The sequence below is a fragment of the Balaenoptera acutorostrata genome, chromosome 1 (genome assembly GCF_949987535.1).
Source record: "Balaenoptera acutorostrata chromosome 1, mBalAcu1.1, whole genome shotgun sequence".
In the NCBI taxonomy this organism is placed as follows: domain Eukaryota; kingdom Metazoa; phylum Chordata; class Mammalia; order Artiodactyla; family Balaenopteridae; genus Balaenoptera; species Balaenoptera acutorostrata.
Genome location: NC_080064.1, coordinates 100,941,534 through 100,965,520, shown reverse-complemented (window position 1 = coordinate 100,965,520; position 23,987 = coordinate 100,941,534). Strand labels below are relative to the sequence as shown.

The following is a 23,987-nucleotide window of genomic DNA, read 5'->3' as shown; positions in this document are numbered from 1 at the left end:
GTAAGTTTGACCTCCAGAACATGTCCTGGCGACTTATCCCAGTCTCTGCTGCCACCATAGTCCACAGCACCACCATGCCTTCACCTAGATCACTGGAATAACATCTACTCTGAGCTTTCTTTCTGCCCATCACTCTTTTCACAGCAATTAGAGAAATCTTTTGAAATGGAAACCCTATCATGTCAATTTCCTGCTTTTTTAAGTCCGTTTAGTGACTTCTCATTGCCCTTGGAATAGAAACCCAAACTCCTCACCAGGACCTCCAGTGCCCTACGTTATCTGTCCCCTGCTAACCTGTCGGATGCCTTGTCTTAACCACTCTCCTCCTTGCTTACTCTAGGCATAAGGCCTTTTTCTATTCCTCACCCAGGGTTTTTCTTTCTGTTTGAAACAATCATAAGGCTTTTCATGTGGCTATCTTTTCTGTCATCTTTAGGATCTGTGCTCAGATGTAACTTTCACAGAAAGGCCATCCCTGTCTATACTTTCTAAGTAGTCGTACCACCCCTCAGTCACTGTCACAGGAGTCTATGTTAATTTCTGTATTACACATCACTACCTGGTGTTTTTCTCGTCTCACTATGTGCAGGGGCCCAGTGTACACTCTTTACTATACTCCATTGCCTACCAGGAACACTTTCTGAAAGAGGGCAGCGTAGATATGGTTATACCTGAGCCAACAGACATGACTTAGAACAAAGAGTAGGTGAAAGTTGAAGGTTGGGTTAGGGTGAAAGGATTTGGGGTGATTTTTGTTTTCTTTTATCTGTGTCAGTTTTTTTGAATTGTTTTCATAACTGTCATTTAGTTGCTGCATAATATTCCATCATGTGGACACACCATCATTTCAAACTATCATTTTAATGTCTGTATGAGTCTATCATAAGGATTTACCATAAACACTTTTTATAACTGCTTTATAGTCCATTATATAAAAGTACCATAATTTACATAACTCTTCCCATGTAATGAGCATTAAGTTGTTTCTAGTTTTTTCTTATTAATAATACCATCATGAACAAAATTTTTCATATTTCGTATTATTTCTTTGGAATTTATTGTCTGGAATAGAATTAACAGATGAAAGAATGTAAACGTTTTAAGGCTTTTAGTGCATATAGTGAAATTGCTGGTGACACAATTCTTTTGGAAAGTAGTGGATTCTGTTTTACCACAATCTTAGCATTATCATAATTTTAAAAATTGTTACCTAATTTGATATACAAAAATTAGTATTTTACTTGTTTAATGTGCATTTCTTTGGTCACTTGTAAGGGTGAAATTAAATATTTTTCCACATGTTTGTTATTAAAGAATTTCTGTCTTACTGAGATAAATTATATATATTAAATTTTCATATACACCATGGTCTATTTCTGGACTATATATTCTGCACCATCAGTTTGTCTGGTTATTCTCATATCTGTGTCACATTTCTTTAATTACTGTAGCTATTTAATGTGTAGTAACATTGAGCAGGACAAGTAGTCCTCTATTATTCTGTGTTTTTCAATATTTTCTCTTAGGTGTTCTTACTTGCTTATTCTTTGCAAAATAATTTAGAATTATTTTATCATGATCAAAGACCAAAAAAAAAAAAATTGGAATTTGGATTGGAACTACCTTCTCACCACTCCCCACTCCAAAACATAGGTATAGATATATTTGGAGGGAATGGGGAGAAAATTGATATATCTCTCCTTTTTAATTAATTAATTAATTTTATTTATTTATTTTTGGCTGTTCTGGGTCTTTGCTGCGCACGGGCTTTCTCTAGTTGCGGTGAGCGGGAGCTACTCTTTGTTGCGGTGCGCGGGCTTCTCATTGCGGTGGCTTCTCTTGTTGCAGAGCACGGGCTCTAGGCACACGGGCTGCAGTAGTTGTAGCACGCGGGCTCAGTAGTTGTGCCTTGCGGGCTCTAGAGCGCAGGCTCAGTAGTTGTGGCGCACGGGCTTAGTTGCTCCGCGGCATATGGGATCTTCCTGGACCAGGGCTCAAACTCGTGCCCCCTGCATTGGCAGGTGAATTCTTAACCACTGCACCACCAGGGAAGCCCGATATAGCTCTCCTTTTAATCAAGTCTTCTGTTATATCTTTCTGTAAAGCTTTGTAGGAATTTTTTTTTTCTTATAAGGCCTGCATAGATCTTGTTAAACTCAATTTTTTTTTCATTGTGGTAAAATATACATGAAATTTACCATCTTAACCATTTTTAAGTATACAGTTCAATGACATTAATTACATTCACATTGTTAGGCAGCCATCACCACCATCCATCTCCAGAATTTTTTTCATTTTTCCAAACTGAAACTCTGTACCCATAAATCAATAACTCTCCAATTACTCCTACCCCCAGCCAACCACCCTTCTACTTTCTGTCTCTATGAATTTGACCACTCTGAGTACCTCATATAAGTGGAATCACACAGTATTTGTCCTTATTTCACTTAGCATAATGTCTTCAGGATTCATCCATTTGTAGCATGTGTCAGAATTTCCTTCCTGTTTGAGGATGAATAATAATCAACTGTATGTATATACCACATTTTGTTTATATGTATCATCCATCAGGGGATGCTTGGGGGCTTCCACATTAAAGTAAAATATTTTATGTTTTTGTTTTTGTTGCTGCTGCTGTAGGTATGAGGCTTTTTTTGTTTGTTTAATGTGTTTTAACTGGTGATTGCTGTTACATTTGAAAGCCTTTAGTTTATACTTAAGGTTGTTATAACCAGCCACTTTTTAAACTCTCATTATTTCTAATAGTTTTTTGGTGCTTCTCTCAGATTTTCTAATTATACAACCATATTGTTGGCATAATGAAAATTTGGTCTCCTCTTTTTTCATACATTTCATTTACTTGTATTGAATTAGTCAACATTTCAGAGCAGTGTTAAGTGATAACAGTAAGAGTGATCATAATGTTTTGTTCCTATTCAGAATGTTTTCATTAATATGATGCATGTTGATTTTACTTATATATTCTTTAGTATATGTGCTGCCAAAGCGAGCACTACTTATATATATTCTTTAGCATGTTAAGGACATATTTTTATATTCCTAGTATTTTAGAAAAGATTGGCATTTAAGATTAATTACAAATCAGAACAAATGTCTATTTTTATAGAATGCTTTTTCACTACTAGAGTTGGACCAGACTTCACAGGTTAAAGGCACAGCCCTTCCCAAGACACCAGCCTTACTTTGGGAGTCCCTAGGGCTACCCTTACTCTGACCAGCTGGCTACAGTTTTGAGAGTCCCCTACTCATTCCCTCAGAGTTAATAATTCACTAGGATGACTCAAAGCACTCAGGAAAGTGCTGTCGTTATAGTTTTATTGTAGCAGAAGGATACAAATTAGAAGGGGTGCATAGGGCAAAGTCTGGGAGGGCTTCAATCAGGAAGTTTTTGTCGTCCTCAGGGATGTGTTACCCTTCCATCCATGATGGATAGCAATATGCACAAGGTATTGCCAACAAGAGAAGCTCACCCAAGCTTTGGTATCCAGAGTTTTTATTGAGGGTTTATTATGTAGGCCTGTTTGATTGAGTCACTGGCCAAGGAGTTAAACTCAGTCTTTAGCTCCCATTCCCTCCCCAAAGGTCAGGCTGATACAGTGTGGCTCAAAACCCCAGCCCTCTAATTCCATAGTTGGTCTTTCTGGTGCGGCTACTCCTATCCTTAGTCATTTTATTGGCATAAACTATCCACTATGGTCCAAGGGACCCACCATGAATAACAGAGATACTTCATCATTTGGAAAATTACAAGGGTTTAGGGGTTACCTCCCAGGAATCAGGGACACAGGCCTTTTACACAGTTGGCAATTGAGATGATACATATGCATGCAATCAAAACTACATCGTATTAAATTATTAAATTACATCAGTTAAGTCTCAGTCAACAATTCCTTTAGCGCCTAACATGTCTGTGCCAGGTACTCTTCTAGGCTCTGAGAAAGATTTCCTACTATCCTTCTAGCATAAACCCTATATGATCTTGGTGAATTATTCTTTTGCTGTATTGTCAAATTTACTTTGATAGTATTTCAGTCATTCATTCAACAAATATCGAGTGCTTACTATGTGCCAGGTACTGATCTAGGTACAGCAGTGAACAAAATAGACAGAAATCCCTGCTTTCATGGTGTTACTTTTTAGAGGTAAATTTATATCCACGTTCACAAGTCAGCAAGGTCTGTAGTTTATTGTTTTGGTGCTGTTGTTGTTATGTTTGGGTATCAGGGTATTAGGGAATGGAATTAATTTTACTCCACATAGAAAAGTTTGTATAGCACAAGAATTATCTTTATGTCAAAGTCGGAAAGAACGAATCTGTAAAATTGTATCTGGAAGTTTTGGGAGATAATTTGTGATATCTTTCTGTTTCTTTCATTACTTTTTTCTTTGGACATTTCATACTCACATACAAAGAGGCAATGTAGCATGGCAGTTAACAGTAAGGACTCTGGGACTTCCCTGGCAGTCCAATGGTTAGGGCTCCATGCTTCCACTGCAAGGGGCATGGGTTCTATCCCTGGTCGGGGAACTAAAATCCTGCATGCCACACCTCGGCCAAAAAAAAAAAAAAAGAATAAGGATTCTGGAGCCTGGCTGCCTTGGTTCAAACTCCAGCTCTGTTAATTGCTACATATCACTCTGGTCCCTGGAGAATACTGGGTCTCTGAGCAGAGCAGTACTGCAGAGGGTTATACAGTATCTAGTTGTTTTGTGCTGGAAAGTCTTTCAGAATATCTAGATTGTCATATTTCCAGAAAGGCAGATCCTTTGGACACATCATTCTTCACTTGCTCTGTGATCTAGGGCTTCAGGTTTTCACTCAGCTAATGTGCAGGTGGATTGTATTGTACAAAATTATGTGCTTTCACTTGTATACTTTAAATGATAGATTTTTAGAGAAATAATCTGTAGAGTTATTAGAATTGGTTTTAAAGATAAGCCCTAATGCTTTCCACTTTGAAATCTCTTCTTTTCAGTTATAGCACTCGTGTTCTATTTTATGATGCCTATTGTGAATGTAAGTGAAGTACTTGGACCCTTGTGCCTTATGTTACTCATGGGAACTGTCCACTGTCAAATTGTGTCTACTCAGATAACAAGGCCATCGGGAAACAATGGAAATCGGAGAAGAAGGTGAGATGAGAAATTACATTTGTGGTTGTGTATTTTCTGGGAGAGGCATTGAAGAACAAAATCTTTGAGTAAATTAATAAAAAAATCTTCCTCTTTTGCATATATTTTTCATTATTTTTTTGGCTTAAAAAAAAAACCAAATGCTTTACTTTTACTTTTCTCCCTGATGCTTAGAAACCTTGTCATGAACTTTTTTTTTTAAGTTTTTTTTTAAAAATTAATTAATTAATTAATTTATTTATTTTTGGCTGTGTTGGGTCTTCGTTTCTGTGCGAGGGCTTTCTCCAGTTGCGGCACGTGGGGGCCACTCTTCATCGCGGTGCGCGGGCCTCTCACTGTCGCGGCCTCTCTTGTTGTGGAGCACAGGCTCCAGACGCGCAGGCTCAGTAGTTGTGGCTCACGGGCCCAGTTGCTCCGCGGCATGTGGGATCTTCCCAGACCAGGGCTCGAACCCGTGTCCCCTGCACTGGCAGGCGGATTCTCAACCACTGCGCCACCAGGGAAGCCCTTGTCATGAACTTTTAATCCAAGGAGGATGGAGGTTTGTCATTCAGTACCGTTGTTTAAAAGGAAAATTCCTATACTGTATTATTCCTTATCAAAATTTACCTTAAATAATGATTTCAATGAAAAGCATTCTTCTTCATAATTCAGTCTTAAAATTTGGTGAAAATTCGGTATAAACAAGGATCTTAGTACATTAGGTTAGTGCTACTAAAATTTTTACCTTTTTTCAATAGTATATAAAAAGAATGGATTTCTAAGTGTTCTAAACTTTTAATAAAGATTTAACTTTTCTACACATTGAATTCATGTCTAGTCTTTATTGATTATGTGCCGTTTGTGGGGTTTGGAACTGTTAAAGGTTTCTTAGATATATATGGTATTATCTTACAAAAGTCATCTTTCTCAGAGTACCTGTAGATTTTTCTTCCCCCAAGGAGTTACTATATAAGATTTTTTCATTTGGTGCAAAGAATTTCAATATATTTATACTTATTTTTGAATGTTATTTTCAAAACTTTTTTTTTCCAGGAAAGAATATTCCTTGAAAATTCAGTTTAATTGATTTAATGTTTTCTAAGGGAATCAAATATTGTGCTGTGTCTCATTGGTATTTACAGGATATATCTTTTCACTGCATAGGATATCAAAAAATTGATCACTTGCTATTATTTTGTGTTCCCATGATTAAATGTGCCAAATGGGTAGATTTCTGGCATCCATATTTAAAGAAATTGTTCATTCTTTTTTTGGTTCCTGAAAAGACTATTATTGGTCATACATATGAAAATTTTCCTTCTAGTTATGTTTTTGAATGGCATTTCTATTTACTTAATGAACAAACAAAATGGTAACTTAGCACTTTGTTCTGGAACCTGTTTTTGCCCTTAAGTCAGAAATGTTCTGGTATAATTTATCCTCATTATATGAAGTTCATTATACTTACTTTCAGGTAGTAGTCAGTAGGGATGTTCTGAGTAGAAACAGAAAAGGTCCTGAATAATCTAAAGTTGTTGAAATATTTTTTTTGTAGAAAATTACGAAAAACTGTAAATGGTGATGGGAGCCGAGAAAATGGAAATAACTCCTCTGATAAAGCCAGAGGAACAGAAACTTTGGAATCTGCACCCTTTAATGGTGGTTTTTGGGGGACTCTCTTTGGCAACAGGTGGGAAGTCTTACATTGGAATTTTTACTTGATTTTGTGTTCACATTAGTGTTTACATAGTATATAATCTGATTAGGTTTTAGGAATACGCAGTGTAAGCATATTATCATTGTGGTGGGATTTTTAAAGGTTCTGGAATGATTTGCTTATTTGAAATGTCACCACTGTCTGTCATGTTACCCATTAGTCCAGTAATCTACCATAAAAGTGTCATTCTGTTTGATCTTTAGTGGTTTTTTAGACCACAAGATTATGGAAATATAAATACTCTTGAAGGGTAAATATTTTAAGTCATATTGGCCAACATCTTGAGAGAAAGAAGAATTTTTAAAAGATGAGGTATTTTTCAGTGTGAGAGCTGATTCCTCTTTAGATGTGGGGTGCAGGACAGGAGGCTGGTGTCGATGGGCTGTAGGACAGAAAGGGAAATGAATCCAAGACGCATTCAACCTCCTTCATGATTTTGTAAGTTGTAACAGCGCTAGTATGACTCGAAGAAATCCTTATTTTATCATATGTTAATGTTTGTGACTCAAAAGTAAAGTGTTTTTGCAGTTTTGTTTTTGAAGACGAAGTATGTTCACATATTTTTCTAAAGATAAGTTGACACTCTTTAGTTGAAGCGTTTGAGTTCTTTGTGCTGAACATTGTGCTGGGCACTGGGCATTCCTCTTCTCAGTGATTTTACCATCTAATTAGGAAGGTAAGAGTAGCAGGTATGATGCAGTCACCACCATGTAAAAATATCGTAAATGATATCATGCTGACTCAAGGCCATGCAGTTCAGCAGAAGGAGTGAGTATTCTGGGGTGAAGTAGTCAGCAGGAGTCAGGGAGGAGCTGAGAGTTGCTGGGCTTTGAAGCACAGGAGAGGGGAAGACATTCTATGAAGTGGCACAAACAGGCAATGTGAGGGCGGGGTTGGCATTGCGTTTGAGAGGGAAGACTGTGGACCCACTTCCTTGCAAAGTCGAAAAGAACAGGCTTCCTCTCAACTAACTGACCCAAGTCTTTGGAGACTAGAGAGGGAACTGGCTTCCTACACCCTGAGGCAAGCTAGAAGCCTGAAACATACAATTTCTGAATCTTCTTGATTTCCAGAATAATGTATTGTACTCCTCAGAAGTGACTTCATGAAAGGTATTACTTTCAAAAAACTAACTAGTAATCTTTTTTTCCTTTTTAAAAAATAGGATGAAAAGAGTAAAATTAATATGTAGCAAAGGGACAGAGACTGACAATGACTCAGGTTGTCTGCATCCTATCATCAAGAAGAGACAGTGTCGACCAGAGATTAGAATGTGGCAAACAAGAGAGAAAGCAAAATTTTCAGATGGAGAAAAGGGATGCAGGGTAAGATTTAGATGAGAGTAAATATTACAAGGTCTTTTCTTTCCTGTGTAAAATTTTTCTATTCTTAGACTCTGCTAGAAACACAGAATAGGTACTAATAGATTTGTGTCATTTGAAACGTAAAACTACAGGATGTGAAAAGGAGAACATCATGAAGAATAACATGAAGACTGTACCTTATTCTTCTAATTTCTAGGACCAGAACTTGTTATTGCATCTGCCCCTGGTCCAGCCTTAGTAGGAGACTGGTAGATTCAATAAACAGATGAGTGTAGAGGCTGCTGTGTCGTCTTCCAGAGAGGCGGTGATAGTGTGTTAAGGTTTGGGAAACTATTTTCCAGGTTTAGGTACAGGTGTTCTGCTTTACGTCTAAAACTAACTACACTCTTAACTTTATAGTCTTGAAATATTTTCTTATTTGTTAGACTGTGGCATTTAAGAATTACAAAAAGCTAATATTTTTGAGCCATTACTGCAACCAAGCACTATTCTAAGTGCTTTACACGTAGTAACTCACTTAATTGTTTCAACAACTCTGTGAGATAGGTGCTTTTATTATCATCGCTTTTCAGATGAGGAAATTGAGGCCCAGAGAGATTTAATTACTTACCTACAGTTACATAGCTAATAAGTAGAAGAGCTGTGATTCAGACTTGAGCTTGACTCAAGCCTGTGCTTCTAACCTCTACATAACACTGCCTCATCATTTAAGCTATTTAGTTTCAAGAAAGTTTAATATTTTTCTTTACTGAGACCAACTAATAGGTAGGTTTGTTCAGTTTTGGTTTAGTTTACTTTTACTGCTTCTTAGTTTTTATACACAAGGCTAACTGGAGTATTTTGGGCTGTCCCCTGTGAGGAAACTGCTGTTCTCTCTGTAGGAGCCGTTCGGGCGTTTGGGCAATGGGATTTCAGATGATCTGTCAAGTGAGGATGATGGTGAAGCCCGGACACAGATGATGGCACTGCGGAGGAGTGTGGAAGGGGCCTCAAGTGACAACGGCTGTGAAGTTAAGAATAGGAAATCAATACTTTCAAGGCACCTAAACACTCAGGTAATTTTTATTTTAGCTTATAAAAGTATAGGCATTAACTCCCAAGTCACAAGGTATTCAACATGTTTTCCTATCGTTTGTTGACAGGTAAAGAAGACCACTTCCAAGTGGTGTCCTGTTGTGCGGGATTCAGATAGTCTGGCTGAATCAGAGTTTGAATCGGCAGCCTTCAGTCAGGTAACGTATCCTTTTTCAAGGCGTATTCTTGAGTGTAATAACTGTATCCATTCCTTTTTGTATTGGTTGTCCTAAAGTTGTGTGTATATTTGCCTGCCCCTCCCCTGCCTCCAACTCTGTGTCTACCTATCTAGAAGCTTTTATATGACTGCTCACCCCCAGAAAGAGAACGAGCTCTTTGTCTTTGATCTAATCTTAAAAGTATCATAGATGATGCCCAGAGAGAGACTCCTCAATCCCTAGATGATGAGAAGCCTACTTAATATTCACTTGGAATATGCAGTTTATTCTTAAGCATCGTCCCTTTGTAAGTGGCATTGATGCTGATGGGGACAGATATTTGAGAAAGGACCCCTGAGAGATGGGAGCAGTAAATCTCATCATGAAAGCTAATGGGAATATTGTACATTTGGGACATTATAATTCAGAGGTGAGGGAGTAGATGGTGGTGGCTTTTGTTTTGATTGACAAGGCAGCTGGGGTTGTGGAAAAACTTTCATATCTATGTTTGTACCGCAGGAGAGCTGCAGTGTCCATCCTTTTCTCAGCCTGATTACCCTTTTCCCTGTTTGGCTGGGCCCTGGACGTGACTAGGTCTACAGTCAAGCTCACAACATTTAGAGTAGAGGGCACTTGGGTGTGTCAGTAGGCCCAGCCGCACCTGCACCCAGAGTGGGCCCTCTGGATGTGCTTGCAGGAGTCACCCCATCCCAGGGCACCTCACTTGAACAACCCCATGACTTGGCAGTAACTTCTCAGAGGGAGTCCTCTTTGATAGTCTGTTAGAGAGTCATCAGAGTTTCACATTTAACCATGAAAATGTATTATTGTTATGTGAAGTCTTGTCAACATAGTGATCGGTGTGTGAAAGCTTGCCAGCCATCACCATAGGTAACTTGTTTTCATTTTATTTCAGATATATAGTTGTTTTGTTTTGGGTTTTTTTTGAAATACAGGTCAATATTTTATTATAAAATACCTTTTACTGCAACAATATGGATGAATTTCAGAAATATAACGTTGTAAAAGTAGTCAAACATAAAAAAATAGCTAATTTCAGATTTCACCTCTAACAAAGTACAAAACTGAAGTTAATCTATGCTCTTAGTAGTCATAATGGTTGTTAGCCTTGAAAGGGAATAGCACAGAAATAGGGGCAGGAGAACTAGTAATGCTTTGTTCATTGATTTTGGTGCTGATTACACAGACATGTTTCATTTGTGAAAAATTTATCCACCTATAAACTTATGCACACATATTTAAGAATGCTGTATTTCAAAAACTGTTAAAATAAGAACATATTCATCTAAAACACAGAAATCACAATGAACAAAACTAAAAAAAAAAAAATTAATTTCATGACCCAAAAACTGTCACTTCATTTTTTAAAAAATTTTAAGGCTTTACAGATTTTGTAGTTATAAAATTAATGTAAGGATGTTGTAAAAACTCAAATGAAGAAGTATATTTAGTAAAAAGCAACCATTTCCACTTACTGCCTCCCTTCCCAGTATAATGAATCCCTCACTGTTCCCCACATCCCCAGATTGAACCCATGCTGTCTAGAGGGTGGTTATAGTTCCACATATTTATTTTCCTTTGCGTAAGAGAGCATACTATATATTTAAACATATAACATATCATTTAAAAAACATAAATAGGAAAATTTGTTCGGAGTTGTTTTTTTTTTTTATCTTGTAGGTCTTGCCTTATCAGTACATAAGACAATACCTCATTCTGTTGAACATCTGCAGAATATTCCAGTTTATGAAGGAATTTATTAAAATGTGTAAAATTATGACTACTTAATTTGTTTCCAGTTTTTCATTATTAAAAGCAATTCAGAAAAATCCTTGTAGACAGATGGGTTTATCCACTCAGGTTGCCATAACAGAATACCACAGGCTGGGTAGCTTAAAGAACAGAAATTTTATATAGTTGTTTTTAAAAAGGAATAAAAAAAATATTTGTTTTTGTTTTCCCTTAAAGGGCTGTAGATCTGGCGCGAGTGGTGGTTCTCGAAGCCTCAACATGTTGAGAAGAGACTCGGAGAGCACCCGTCATGACTCGGAGACAGAGGATATGTTATGGGATGACCTGCTGCACGGCCCTGAGTGCCGGTCGTCTGTCACCAGCGACAGTGAGGGGGCCCACGTGAACTCCCTTCACTCAGGGACCAAACGTGACCCCAAAGAGGATGTTTTTCAGCAGGTCTGTAAAGGTGATGATAATAATAGCTGATGTTTACTGTGTACTTACCGTGTGCCAGGCACTGTATTATCTCATTTAACTCTACAATAACCCTGTAAGGTGGACACTATTATTATCCCTATTTAGAGACGAGGAAATTGAGCATAGTTTGTAAGTGAAGATATTGGAATTAGAATTCAGGGGGAAGCACTGTTGAATTCCCCTAACCTAAATGTTTCTTCCTAGGACTTTTTCTCATTATTTTCCTTAGAATGACCCTTAATGTTCATTTTATATGAGCAGGGTACATTGTTTGGTGCAGTAAACTCATATTATATTTTCATAGACATAGCAGTATTATATATGAATTACTAGGAGATGGCATTGCTTGCTTCTCTAATAATGTATAAAGCAAGTGATGCTTTTAATTTTAGGTTTTCTGTTAATATCGTAAAATCAGATAGCCTGGGAATGGGGATTCTTTAGAAGGTTATTTCAACCTTCCAATCAATATAGGAATTCATTCTACATCTGCAGAAATTTTTCTACTACCTATCATGTAGTAACAATAGTTCCTACTTCTTAGAAATATTGTGATATATCTAATGAGATAATACAAAGTGCTTAGCACAATGCTTGGCAAAGAGTAAGCACCCACAACATGTTGGCATGGTTATTATTATCCCCATCAGACAATCAGTTAGTCTCTGCTTAAATACTTGTGGAGCTGGAGTGATTGTTATTTCATGAGCTTTTTCCACTGCTGGATAGATTAAATGATTAAGAAACGGTTCTCATATCAGCCTTTCATATGTTTAATGCCAATGATCATGATTCTTCTTAGTTTTATTTTTTCTTTAGGCTAAATATTTCCATAATGACTTAATAAATAGTGGGTGATGGATATTCATTTGTTTAATTATTGAATTTTCTTGATTCTAAGATACCATTGATTTAGGTTACACATTTTAATGAAAAAAATTCTGCTTCATTAAATGTATACAGTTTTCAAAAACTAACTAGAAACAACATACATTTTATTATTAAAGTTTTAAGCTTTTTCCTCCAATTTTGCTATCAAAGTTTGTATCTAAATATTCTTTACATTCAGTCTGAAGACTCATCTAAATTACCTTAGCCCTTGGTAATTATGAATAGCATCATGATGATTTTCACCTCCTTTGCACTTTTGGGATTTATAGGATAATTTTAAGGCATATGTAAGAATAACTAGGTAAGATGAAACTCACTATGTTAAACGGAATTCATCATTTCCCAATTCTCCCATCTAACCTATTCTTCTTTTATTCTCCATATTTCTAAATGTCACCACTAACCACCCAAGTTAGAAACCTTGGGGCCATTCTTGACCCCGCCCCCCCATGTTTCCAATCAGTCATCACATTTTCTTGATTCTGCTGTATAATACATACATCTGCCCACCTGTGTCCACACTGCTTGGTGCAGACCACCATCAGCCCTCATCTGGATCCTTACAACAGCTTCTCTAGGCTTGCTCCCCTTTGTTTCATTTTCCACACTGCAGCCAGAATGATCCTTCTAAAATACAAATCTGATGCCATTCCCCTTACAATCCTTTAATTGCTTTTTTTTTTCCATTCTGGATTATTTCTTTCTGTTCCTTTATTTGCTCTGATAACAGTCTTGCATGGTATAGTTTAACTCAACTAAACTTCTTTCAGTTTCCTCATGTACTTCTGGATCTTTACACAAACTGGTTTATTTGCCTGGAACACACTTTTCCCCAATACCCATTCCTTCGTCTCACTCTTTTTTACTTTTCGGGTCTTGGCTTGAGTGATACTCCCTTAGAAAGCCTTTTCTATATGCTCCTAAAGCATTCTTTCCTTCCCTTATCATGCTGCACAGTAACTTTATTTAATCATGTCTCCACAAGTCTGTACGCTGTGATGTCAAGGACTACATCTGTCTTGTTCTTTATTATATCCATAGTACATCTTACATAGTAGCTGCTTAATAAATATTTTTTTGGCTAAATCAATTAATAAATCCATAAATGTGCATCAGCATTATGCTAAGCATTATTGTAGAAGGAGAAGAAATACACCAGATGGTTGTTTTTTAGTAACTTATATATGTGTTTGGGAACAAGATGATTTTATGGGAAATAGAGGACACAATAAAAGCAGCATATAATTAGATGCAAATTTATCTGCTATAGACTGTAAGGGTTTTTAATTTCAGAGAAAGGCAACATGAGTGAGGCTTGTGGCCATCAGAGAGGACATGTTGGTGAAATGGGACTTGAGTTGGTACTCGAAGAATAAGACATGATACAGCAGAGGAAAATACGGGGCTGTTTTTATCTCAACCTTTTCCTCTTGAGCTTACTATGCTTTTCTGTGTCCTGATTAGACCAGAGAAAGGTTTACCTTCTCAGTCATTCCTGTGATGTCTTAAGGCCTGTTAGCACCTCTCCCGCGTAACTTCCTACTATCCCTGGTCTAGTCATGATGCTGTAGAAATGCTTTCCTTCTTGATATCCCATTAATACACCAAGCTTATACTCACTTCCATACATTTAGAGAGGGAAGCAACCTTGGAGATCATGTAATCCTACCTCCCATCATTATAGGAGACACTTAGCCTCTCTCCAGGTAAGAAATTGTTTTCGTGAAAAAAAAACAACAAAACCCAGAAACCAGCATCATGGAGCTGGTAATTGGAGTGATGAGCTTTGTGAGGGGGAGAATAGGATGACAAGGCTGAACCCTGGCAAATGTGGCCCAGGAGCTAGACAAAGGGAAAAAAATCTAATGGAGGAAATAAAGAAGGAGTGGATGGAAATATTTATTTTTTCTTCTCAGAACCATTTATTCTGGCTTCAGAACTCAAGTCCTGCCTCTGATCGAGTTAGTGCAATAATCTGGGAAGGGAATGAGTGCAAAAAGATGGATATGTCTGTGTTGGAAATAAGTGGCATCATCATGAGCAGGGTAAGGTTTAATACGTTTTTGGATTTTTAGAAAAATCTATTTAATGATCAGCAGCTATTTCATAGAATGTATTTAATGATCAAAACGTTGACTCTCCTTTTGAAACACAAGTATGTGTATCTTAAATTTTGTAGTCAGTCTTCACTAGGTAGTATATTTTTTTTTTTTTTTAAAGTTTTACTTGATTTTATTTATTTATTTATTTATTTTTGGCTGTGTTGGGTCTTCGGTTCGTGCGAGGGCTTTCTCCAGTTGCGGCAAGCGGGGGCCACTCTTCATCGCGGTGCGGGGACCGCTCTTCATCGCGGTGCGTGGGCCTTTCTCTATCGCGGCCCCTCCCGTCGCGGGGCACAGGCTCCAGACGCGCAGGCTCAGCAATTGTGGCTCACGGGCCCAGCTGCTCCGTGGCATGTGGGATCTTCCCAGACCAGGGCTCAAACCCGTGTCCCCTGCATTAGCAGGCAGATTCTCAACCACTGCGCCACCAGGGAAGCCCTAGGTAGTATATTTTTTTATTTGTTACAGAGGTCTCTGTGAACATGATCAATTGTTCAGGTAGACTCTACAAATATTCCTTATCTCATTCAAGCCTAAAAGTCATAAATCTGTACATCATTTTTATTTGTATTTCTTTTAGATTTAAAACAGATTTAGTTTTTAATCATCTAAATAGTATTTGATAAATACTGCTTCACAACTCCATTTAGCTGTGCAGTAATGATGCATATTTTATTTTTTTTTATTTTTTATTTTTTTTGATGCATATTTTAAATTAATTCCCAGGTTAATGCGTATCAGCAAGGAGTAGGTTATCAGATGCTGGGAAATGTCGTCACCATCGGATTAGCATTTTTCCCTTTTTTACATCGACTGTTCCGAGAGAAGAGCCTTGACCAGCTAAAGTCCATCTCAGCTGAGGAGATCTTGACTCTCTTTTGTGGGGCACCACCTGTTACACCTATTATTATTTTGTCTATAATTAATTTTTTTGAACGACTGTGTCTTACTTGGATGTTTTTTTTCATGATGTGTGTGGCGGAGAGAACATACAAACAGGTCGGTAGTCAATTAAGTAAAATTTCTTACCTCTGCTTTTGTATGTGGTATTCTGTTGAGTTGCTTTTGTTCTCTTGATTTGTTCTCTCTCCAGAAGTTAACGTGGGCAATGGAGGCTTGATAAGTGAACTTTTGGTATTTGTGGGTTTAACACTTGTGATACTGATTATTCACAAATGACATGCTGTAATCTGAAATTTTGCTGAGCCTACTTGTAGGAGTAAGTGGCTGAGCCAGTGAGTGAGCCTAGCTGATTGCTTAGCGCCTGCACCTCAATGTGCCCTTGATGTTTTGTATATGTAGCATATGTAGTAATTACCAAAGTGAAAATGTTTCTGTGAAAAATGGCCAAGTGAGAAATAAATTTATTGAAATTTGATAAGAGTTTGGGATTGAGGGCTTAATGTATCGGTGATATGTGCAAAAAATGTGGTTTTGAATGGAAATGTAATTTGGGAGTAAGCTAGAATTTTGTATAAACATTTGAGTTTGTGAAGGTGGGGATTCACAAAGGTCTCCAAGGTATATTCCTTGAAAATGTGAAGAGTGTAGCATGTTGTGAAGAAGTATATTACTACATAATGTGCTTTGCAAGCGACAGGTTAATGAGCTATTAACAATGTTTTTTCACTGCCTGTCTTAGTGACCACTGATTAGAACTTGATCCTTTTAATATTTTTTATATGCTGGGAATATTGTTTACAATTATGTAAATATACACACAGTGACACGTGTACGTTTCACTTTGTGGTTTGTTTTTTTTTTTTAACCTCCTCTAGAGATTTTTATTTGCAAAACTCTTCAGCCATATTACTTCTGCCAGGAAAGCTAGAAAATATGAAATACCTCATTTCAGACTTAAAAAGGTGGAGAACATTAAGATATGGTTATCATTGCGTTCCTTTCTGAAGGTGAGTTTTAGCTGACTAACCATGGAATATCTGCAATAATACACAGAAAACATGCTCACTGAAATTTCTGGTGGCAGATACTCAGTAGGCAGGGTAGTTCTATGTACTGGACAGACATCAGTTGCTGACAGACTTGCTGGACACCAAGTTGGGAGTGATCTATCTGCAGAGCTGTTAGAGCTAAGTAAACAAGAGCTTAGAAAGGGAAAAGAAAATTTAAATTCCTAGGGCAGAGTGATAAATTGAATATCTCATCTTTTTCTGACTTTTGGGGGGAATATTCCAGCTGAAAATATGTTCATGAATCAATCACACCCTTAATTTGAATGGCATGGATCTCAGAGCTTAATTAAAGTCGAATATGTCCAAAATATGTTAAAATCCTGTGTCAGAAAGAGAAAAACAAATATCGTATATTAACGCATGTATGTGGAACCTAGAAAAATGGTACAGATGAACCGGTTTGCAGGGCAAAAGTTGAGACACAGATGTAGAGAACAAACGTATGGACACCAAGGGGGGAAAACCGCGGTGGGGTGGGGATGGTGGTGTGCTGAATTGGGCGATTGGGATTGACATGTATACACTGATGTGTATAAAATTGATGACTGATTAAAAAAAAAAAATCCTGTGTCAGAAACGTCTTATAAATGTTCATTTTCACGCCAATATAGTAAGATTGGGAGTGTGAATGATGTGAGGGCCGTTGCCGTCTCTGGCGGTGACCTAAAACGCTAACCTACACATCTCACTCCACAGAGACGGGGCCCACAGCGATCAGTGGATGTGGTTGTGTCTTCTGTCTTCCTACTGACACTTTCCATTGCTTTCATTTGTTGTGCCCAGGTAAGAGTTTCAGATCGATTTCACTGGAAAATGGAATATAGAGCTCACTTTCTGTTTTAAATCAGTTCACCGTGTTTAAGAGTGTGTGTGTGTGTGTGTGTGTGTGTGTGTGTGTGTGTATGTGTGTGTATGTATAGACGACGGACATTTGTATCTCACAGCTCTGGGAACTGGGGAGTCCAAGGTCGAGGTGCTAGCATGGTTATGTTGAAGTATATATGTTTTTAATGTGTCTACATTTCTTTTGCTAGTTTGAATACTTGTTAATTTTTCTAACTTTATTTTTAATTAAAAAAAATTATTTTATTTTATTTATTTATTTTTGGCTGCGTTGGGTCTTTGTTGCTGCGTGCGGGCTTTCTCTAGTTGCGGCGAGTGGGGGCTACTCTTGGTTGCGGTGCACGGGCTTCTCATTGCAGTGGCTTCTCTTGTTGCAGAGCATGGGCTCTAGGAGCGCGGGCTTCAGTAGTTGCAGCACGTGGGCTCAGTAGTTGTGGCTTGCAGGCTCTAGAGCGCAGGCTCAGTAGTTGTGGCACACAGGCTTAGTTGCTCCGTGGCATGTGGGATCTTCCTGGACCAAGGATCAAACCCGTGTCCCCTGCATTGGCAGGTGGATTCTTAACCACTGTGCCACAAGGGAAGTCCTTTTCTAACTTTTGAAATGAGAATAAAGATAATTTTTAGTCCTTTAAGACTCTAAGATCATGGTAATTTAATTTTAATTGGCAATTTTTGATTGTTAATAAAGCTATATACCATTATGGATACAAAATGGTGATTTTCCAACTCCATCATTTCTTCTAATTTTATTAGTTGTCACTCTAAAGTAGACTTCTTCTTTTTTCTCATTTATTTATTCATTCATTCACTTATTATGCTATGGACTCCTGTGTTCTTATTTTTATCCAGTGGAGTATAAAATATTACTATGTTTGTTTTGATGCCTAAATTGTCCCAGATTTGGCCAGTGAGAGACCCTTAAAGCCCCTTCCTGTGTTCTTTTGACAGGTCCCTGTATCTTTATTTATTTATTTATTTTGGTACTTCTGTGTTTTCTTTGTTACAAGAAGTTACAGCCTTATCCTGTACTTTTCCATTGATTGAATTTTAACTTAATTCTGCTATGGTCAGAGAACATACTCTGAATGTGTTCAGTCCTTTGAAATATGTAGAATTGCTTTATTATCCAGTATTGCTTTATTATGTAGAATTGCTTTATTATGCAGTATTGCTTTATTATGTAGAATTGCTTTATTATGTAGAATTGCTTTATTATCCAGTATTGCTTTATTATGTAGAATTGCTTTATTATCCGGTATATGTTTATCTTTATTATCCAGTATATGTTTATAATATATATATTACCAGTTTTATTAAATCTTCCATCAGCACTTTGAAAGAATTTGTAGCCCATTGTTTTGGAGAGCAGTGTTCTCTCTATATAAATTAACCCAAGTTTATTAGTTGTATTGCTGAAATTTCCTGTGTCCCTACTCATCTTTTTGGTTTGCTTATTCTGTCAGCCACTGAGAGAGGTGTGGTCAGGTCTGCTCCGATGGTGGATTTATCTTTTTCTCCTTTTATTTCTGTCAAGTTTTGCTTTATATGTTTTTAAGTAGTGTAACTGGGTGCATTCAGAATTAGAATTGTTATCCACCTCCTTGGTGGATAGACTTTTATGTCCTTTATAGTTATTTTTTTTCTCAATCCAGGATGAGTTATTACATTTAGCTGTTATGTCTCTTTAATCTCCTTTAATCCTGAACAGTGTCAGGCTTTCTTTACCTTTCATGACCTTATAAAATGTCTCTATTTCTAATGTTTCTTAACTTAAAGTCTACTCTATTTGATATTAATTTAACTACACCATCTGTCTTGATTAGTTTTTGTATGCAATATCTTTGTCTACCCTTTTTCATTTATTTTGTCTTTGTATAGTTCTCTCTCTTATAATCAGCATATCCTTTTTTTGGTTGCTTGTTTCTTTTTCTTTCTTTTTTTTTTGCTGTTAAACTATCAAAGTGCTTTAATATCTTCAGTGATATGTTTTTTTCAATGCTGAAAAGTTATTTTATTAATTTATTTTGGTAACAGATCTGGGTTTATTACAAAATATATTTTCTTTTTGAGCTTTTTCCCTCTCTTTCTCTCTCTCTTTTTTATTGAAGTATAGTTGATTAACAATGTTGTGTTAGTTTCAGGTGTACAGCAAAGTGATTGAGTTATACACATATATGAATATATGTTATTTTCAGATTCTTTTCCCTTATAGGTTACTACAGAATATTGAGTATAGCTCCCTGTGATATATATACCATATCTTCTTTATCCATTCATCTGTCGATGGACATTTAGGTTGCTTCCATGTCTTGACTGTTGTAAATAGTGCTGCAGTGAACATTGGGGTGCATGTATCTTTTTGAATTACAGTTTTGTCTGGATATATGCCCAGGAGTGGGATTGCAGGATCATATGGTAACTATTTTTAGTTTTTTAAGGAACCTCCATACTGTTCTCCATAGTGGCTGTATCAATTTACATTCCCACCAACAGTGCAAGAGGGTTCCCTTTTCTCCACACCCTCTCCAGCATTTATTATTTGTAGACTTTTTGATCATGGTCATTCTGACTGGAGTGAGGCGATACCTCATTGTAGACTTAATTTACATTTCTCTAATAATTAGTGATGTTGACCATCTTTTCATGTGCCTTTTGGCCATCTGTATGTCTTTTTTGGAGAAATGTCTACTTAGATCTTCTGCCCATTTTTTTATTGGGCTGTTTGGTTTTTTGTTATTCAGTTGTTTATATATTTTGGAAATTAATCCCTTGTCAGTCTCATCATTTACAAATATTTTCTCCCATTCTGTAGGTTGTCTTTTTGTTTTGTTTATGGTTTCCTTTGCTGTGCAAAAGCTTTTAAGTTTAATTAGGTCCCATTTGTTTATTTTTGTTTTTATTTCCATTCCTCTAGGAGGTGGGTCAAAAAAGATCTTGCTGTGATTTATGTCAAACAGTGTTCTGCCTATGTTTTCCTCTAGAAGTTTTATAGTATCCAGTCTTATGTTTAGGTCTTTAATCCATTTTGAATTTATTTTGTATATGATGTTAGAGAAATGTTCTAATTTCATTCTTTTACATGTAGCTGTCCAGTTTTCCCAGCACCACTTATTGAAGAGGCTGTCTTTTCTCCATTGTATATTCTTGCCTCCTTTGTCATAGATTAGGTGACCATAGGTGCATGGGTTTATCTCTGGCCTTTCTATCCTGTTCCACTGATCTATATTTCTGTTTCTGTGCCAGTACCATACTGTTTTGATGACTGTAGCTTTGTAGTATAATCTGAAGTCAGGGAGCCTGATTCCTCCAGCTTCGTTTTTCTTTCTCAAGATTGCTTTGGCTATTCGGGTTCTTTTGTGTTTCCATACAAATTTAAAATTTTTTTGTTCTAGTTCTGTGAAAAAAGCCATTGGTATTTTGATGGGGATTGCACTGAATCTGTACATTGCCTTGAGTAGTATGGTTATATTAACAATATTAATTTTTCTAGCCTAAGAAACCGGTATATATATATCTTTCCATCTGTTTGTGTCTTCTTCAGTTTCTTTCATCAGTGTCTTATAGTTTTTGGAGCACAGGTATTTAGCCCCCTTAAGTAGGTTTATTCCTAGGTATTTTATTCTTTTTGATGCAGTGGTAAATGGGATTGTTTCCTTAATTTCTCTTTCTGATCTTTAGTTGTTAGTGTATAGAAATGCAACAGATTTCTGTGTATTAATTTTGTATTCTGCAACTTTACTGAATTCATTGTTGAGCTCTAGTAGTTTTCTGGTAGTGTCTTCAGGATTTTCTATGTATAGTATCATGTCATCTGCAAACAGTGACACTTTTACTTCTTCCTGTCCAATTTAGATTCCTTTTATATCTTTTTCTTCTCTGAATGCTGTGGCTAGGACTTCCAAAAGTATATTGAATATAAGAGGTGAGATTGAGCACCCTTGTCTTGTTCCTGATTTTAGAGGAAATGCTTTCAGCTTTTCACTGTTGAGTATGATGTTAGCTGTGGGTTTGTCATATATGGCCTTTATTATGTTGAGGTATGTTCCCTCTATGCCCAGTTTCTAGAGAGTTTTTAATCATTAGTGGATGTTAAATGTTGTCAAAAGCTTTTTCGGCATCTAATGAGATGATCATGTGGCTTTTATTCTTCAATTTGTTAATGTGGTGTATCACACTGATTGATTTGTAGATACTGAAAAATCCTTGCATCCCTGGGATAAATCCCACTTGATTATTTAATGTATTGTTGGATTCAGTTTGCTAGTATTTTGTTGAGGATTTTGCGTCTCTGTTTATCAGTGATATTGGCCTGATTTTCTTTTTTTTGTGATACCTTTGTCTGGTCTTGGTATCAGGGTGATGATGGCTTCATAGAATGAGTTTGGAAGTGTTCCTTCCTCTGCAATTTTGGGAATAGTTTCAGAAGGGTAGGTGTTATCTCTTCTCTAAATGTTTGGTAGAATTCACCTGTGAAGCTATCTGGTCCTGGACTTTTGTTTTCTGGGAGTTTTAAAATCACAGATTCAATTTCAGTACTTGTGATCAGTCTGTTCATATTTTCTATTTCTTCCTGGTTCAATCTTGGTAGATTGTACCTTTCTAAGAATTTGTCCATTTCTTCTAGGTTGTCCATTTTATTGGTATATTGCTTGGAGTAGTCTCTCATTTCTAATTTATTGATTTGGGCCCTTTTCCTTTTTTTCTTGATGAGTCTGGCTAAAGGTTTATCAATTGTGTTTATCTTTTCTAGGAACCAGCTTTTGTTAATAGTTTTATCGATGTTTTCTATTGTTTTCTTAGTCTCTATTTCATTTATTTCTGCTCTGATCTTTATGATTCCTTTACTTCTACTAACTTTGGATTTTGTTTGTTCTTCTTTCTCTAGTTGCTTTAGATGTAAGGTTAGGTTGTTTATTTGAGATTTTTCTTGCTTCCTAAGGTAAGCTTGTATTGCTATAAACTTCCCTCTTAGAACTGCTTTTGCTGTGTCCCATAGGTTTTGGATCATCATGTTTTCATTTTCATTTGTCTCTAGCTATTTTTTTAAAATTTCCTCTTTGATTTCTTCAGTGATCCATTGGTTGTTTAATAGCATATTGTTTAGCCTGCACGTGTTCATGTTTTTCTCTTGTAGTTGATTTCTAATCTCATAGTGTTGTGGTCAGAAAAGATGCTTGATATAATTTCAGTTTTCTTAAGTTTACCAAGGCTTGCTTCGTGGCCCAGCATGTGATGTATCCTGAAGAATGTTCCATGTGCACTTGAAAAGAATGTGCATTCTGCTGCTTTCAGATGGAATACTCTATAAATATCAATTAAGTCCATCTAGTCTAATGTGTCATTTAAAGGCTGGATTTTATTATTGATCTTCTGTCTGGATGATCTGTCTATTGATATAAGTGAGATGTTAAAATCCCCCATTATTATTGTGTTACTGTCAATTCCTTTTTTTATGTCTGTTAACATTTGCCTTATATATTGAGGTGCTCCTATGTTGGGGACACATGAATTTACAATTGTTACATCTTCTTCTTTGATTGATCCCTTGATAATTATGTAGTGTCCTTCTTTGTCTCTTGTAACTGTCTTTATTTTAAAGTCTATTTTGTCTGATATAAGTATTGCTACTTCAGCTTTCTTTTGATTTCCATTTGCATGGAATACCTTTTTTTTAACATTTTTATTGGAGTATAATTGCTTTACAATGGTGTGTTAGTTTCTTCTGTATAACAAAGTGAATCAGCTATACATATACATACATCCCCATATCCCCTCCCTCTTGTATCTCCCCCTGACCTTCCCTATCCCACCCCTCTAGGTGGACACAGAGCACCGAGCTGATCTCCCTGCACTATTTGGCTGCTTCCCACTAGCTATGTGTTTTACATTCGGTAGTGTATGTATGTCAGTGCCACTCTCTCACTTTGTCCCAGCTTACCCTTCCCCCTCCCCATGTCCTCAGGTCCATTCTCTACGTCTACGTCTTTATTCCTGTCCTGCCCCTAAGTTCTTCAGAACCATTTTTTTTTTTTTTAGATTCTATATATATGTGTTAGCATACGGTATTTGTTTCTGAATTTCTGACTTACTTTACTCTGTATGACGGTCTCTAGGTCCCTCTACCTCACTACAAATAACTCAATTTCTTTTTTTTATGGCCGAGTAATATTCCATTGTATATATGTGCCACATCTTCTTTATCCATTCATCTGTCGATGGGCATTTAGGTGCTTCCATGTCCTGGCTATTGTAAATAGTGCTGCAGTGAACATTGTGGTACATGACTCTTTTTGAATTATGGTTTTCTCAGGGTATATGCCCAGTACTGGGAGTGCTGGGTCGTATGGTAGTTCTATATTAGTTTCTTGAGGAACCTCCATACTGTTCTCCATAGTGGCTGTATCAATTTACATTCCCACCAACAGTGCAAGAGGGTTCCCTTTTCTCCACACCCTCTCCAGCTTTTATTGTTTGTAGATTTTCTGATGATGCCCATTCTAACTGGTGTGAGGTGATACCTCATTGTAGTTTTGATT

At 36.8% G+C, this 23,987-nt stretch overlaps 1 protein-coding gene across 4 annotated transcripts in view; it reads left to right on the top strand.

The window, feature by feature from the left end:
* Positions 1-23,987, top strand: part of PHTF1 (putative homeodomain transcription factor 1) — a 62,003-nt gene that overhangs the window by 22,651 nt on the left and 15,365 nt on the right. Inside the window, exons 2-11 of one of the 4 annotated variants that reach the window (XM_057544934.1) lie at positions 5,114-5,154; positions 6,692-6,826; positions 8,019-8,178; positions 9,060-9,233; positions 9,321-9,410; positions 11,400-11,621; positions 14,450-14,578; positions 15,362-15,634; positions 16,414-16,545; positions 17,305-17,391. In XM_057544934.1, coding sequence (XP_057400917.1) covers positions 8,020-8,178; positions 9,060-9,233; positions 9,321-9,410; positions 11,400-11,621; positions 14,450-14,578; positions 15,362-15,634; positions 16,414-16,545; positions 17,305-17,391 — 1,266 coding nt within the window. In that variant the 5' untranslated portion in view covers positions 5,114-5,154; positions 6,692-6,826; position 8,019. Of the gene's footprint in view, positions 1-4,997; positions 5,155-6,691; positions 6,827-8,018; positions 8,179-9,059; positions 9,234-9,320; positions 9,411-11,399; positions 11,622-14,449; positions 14,579-15,361; positions 15,635-16,413; positions 16,546-17,304; positions 17,392-23,987 lie in introns of those variants that run through there. The other 3 variants (XM_007169369.2, XM_007169370.2, XM_057544937.1) reach the window with 3 other exon arrangements.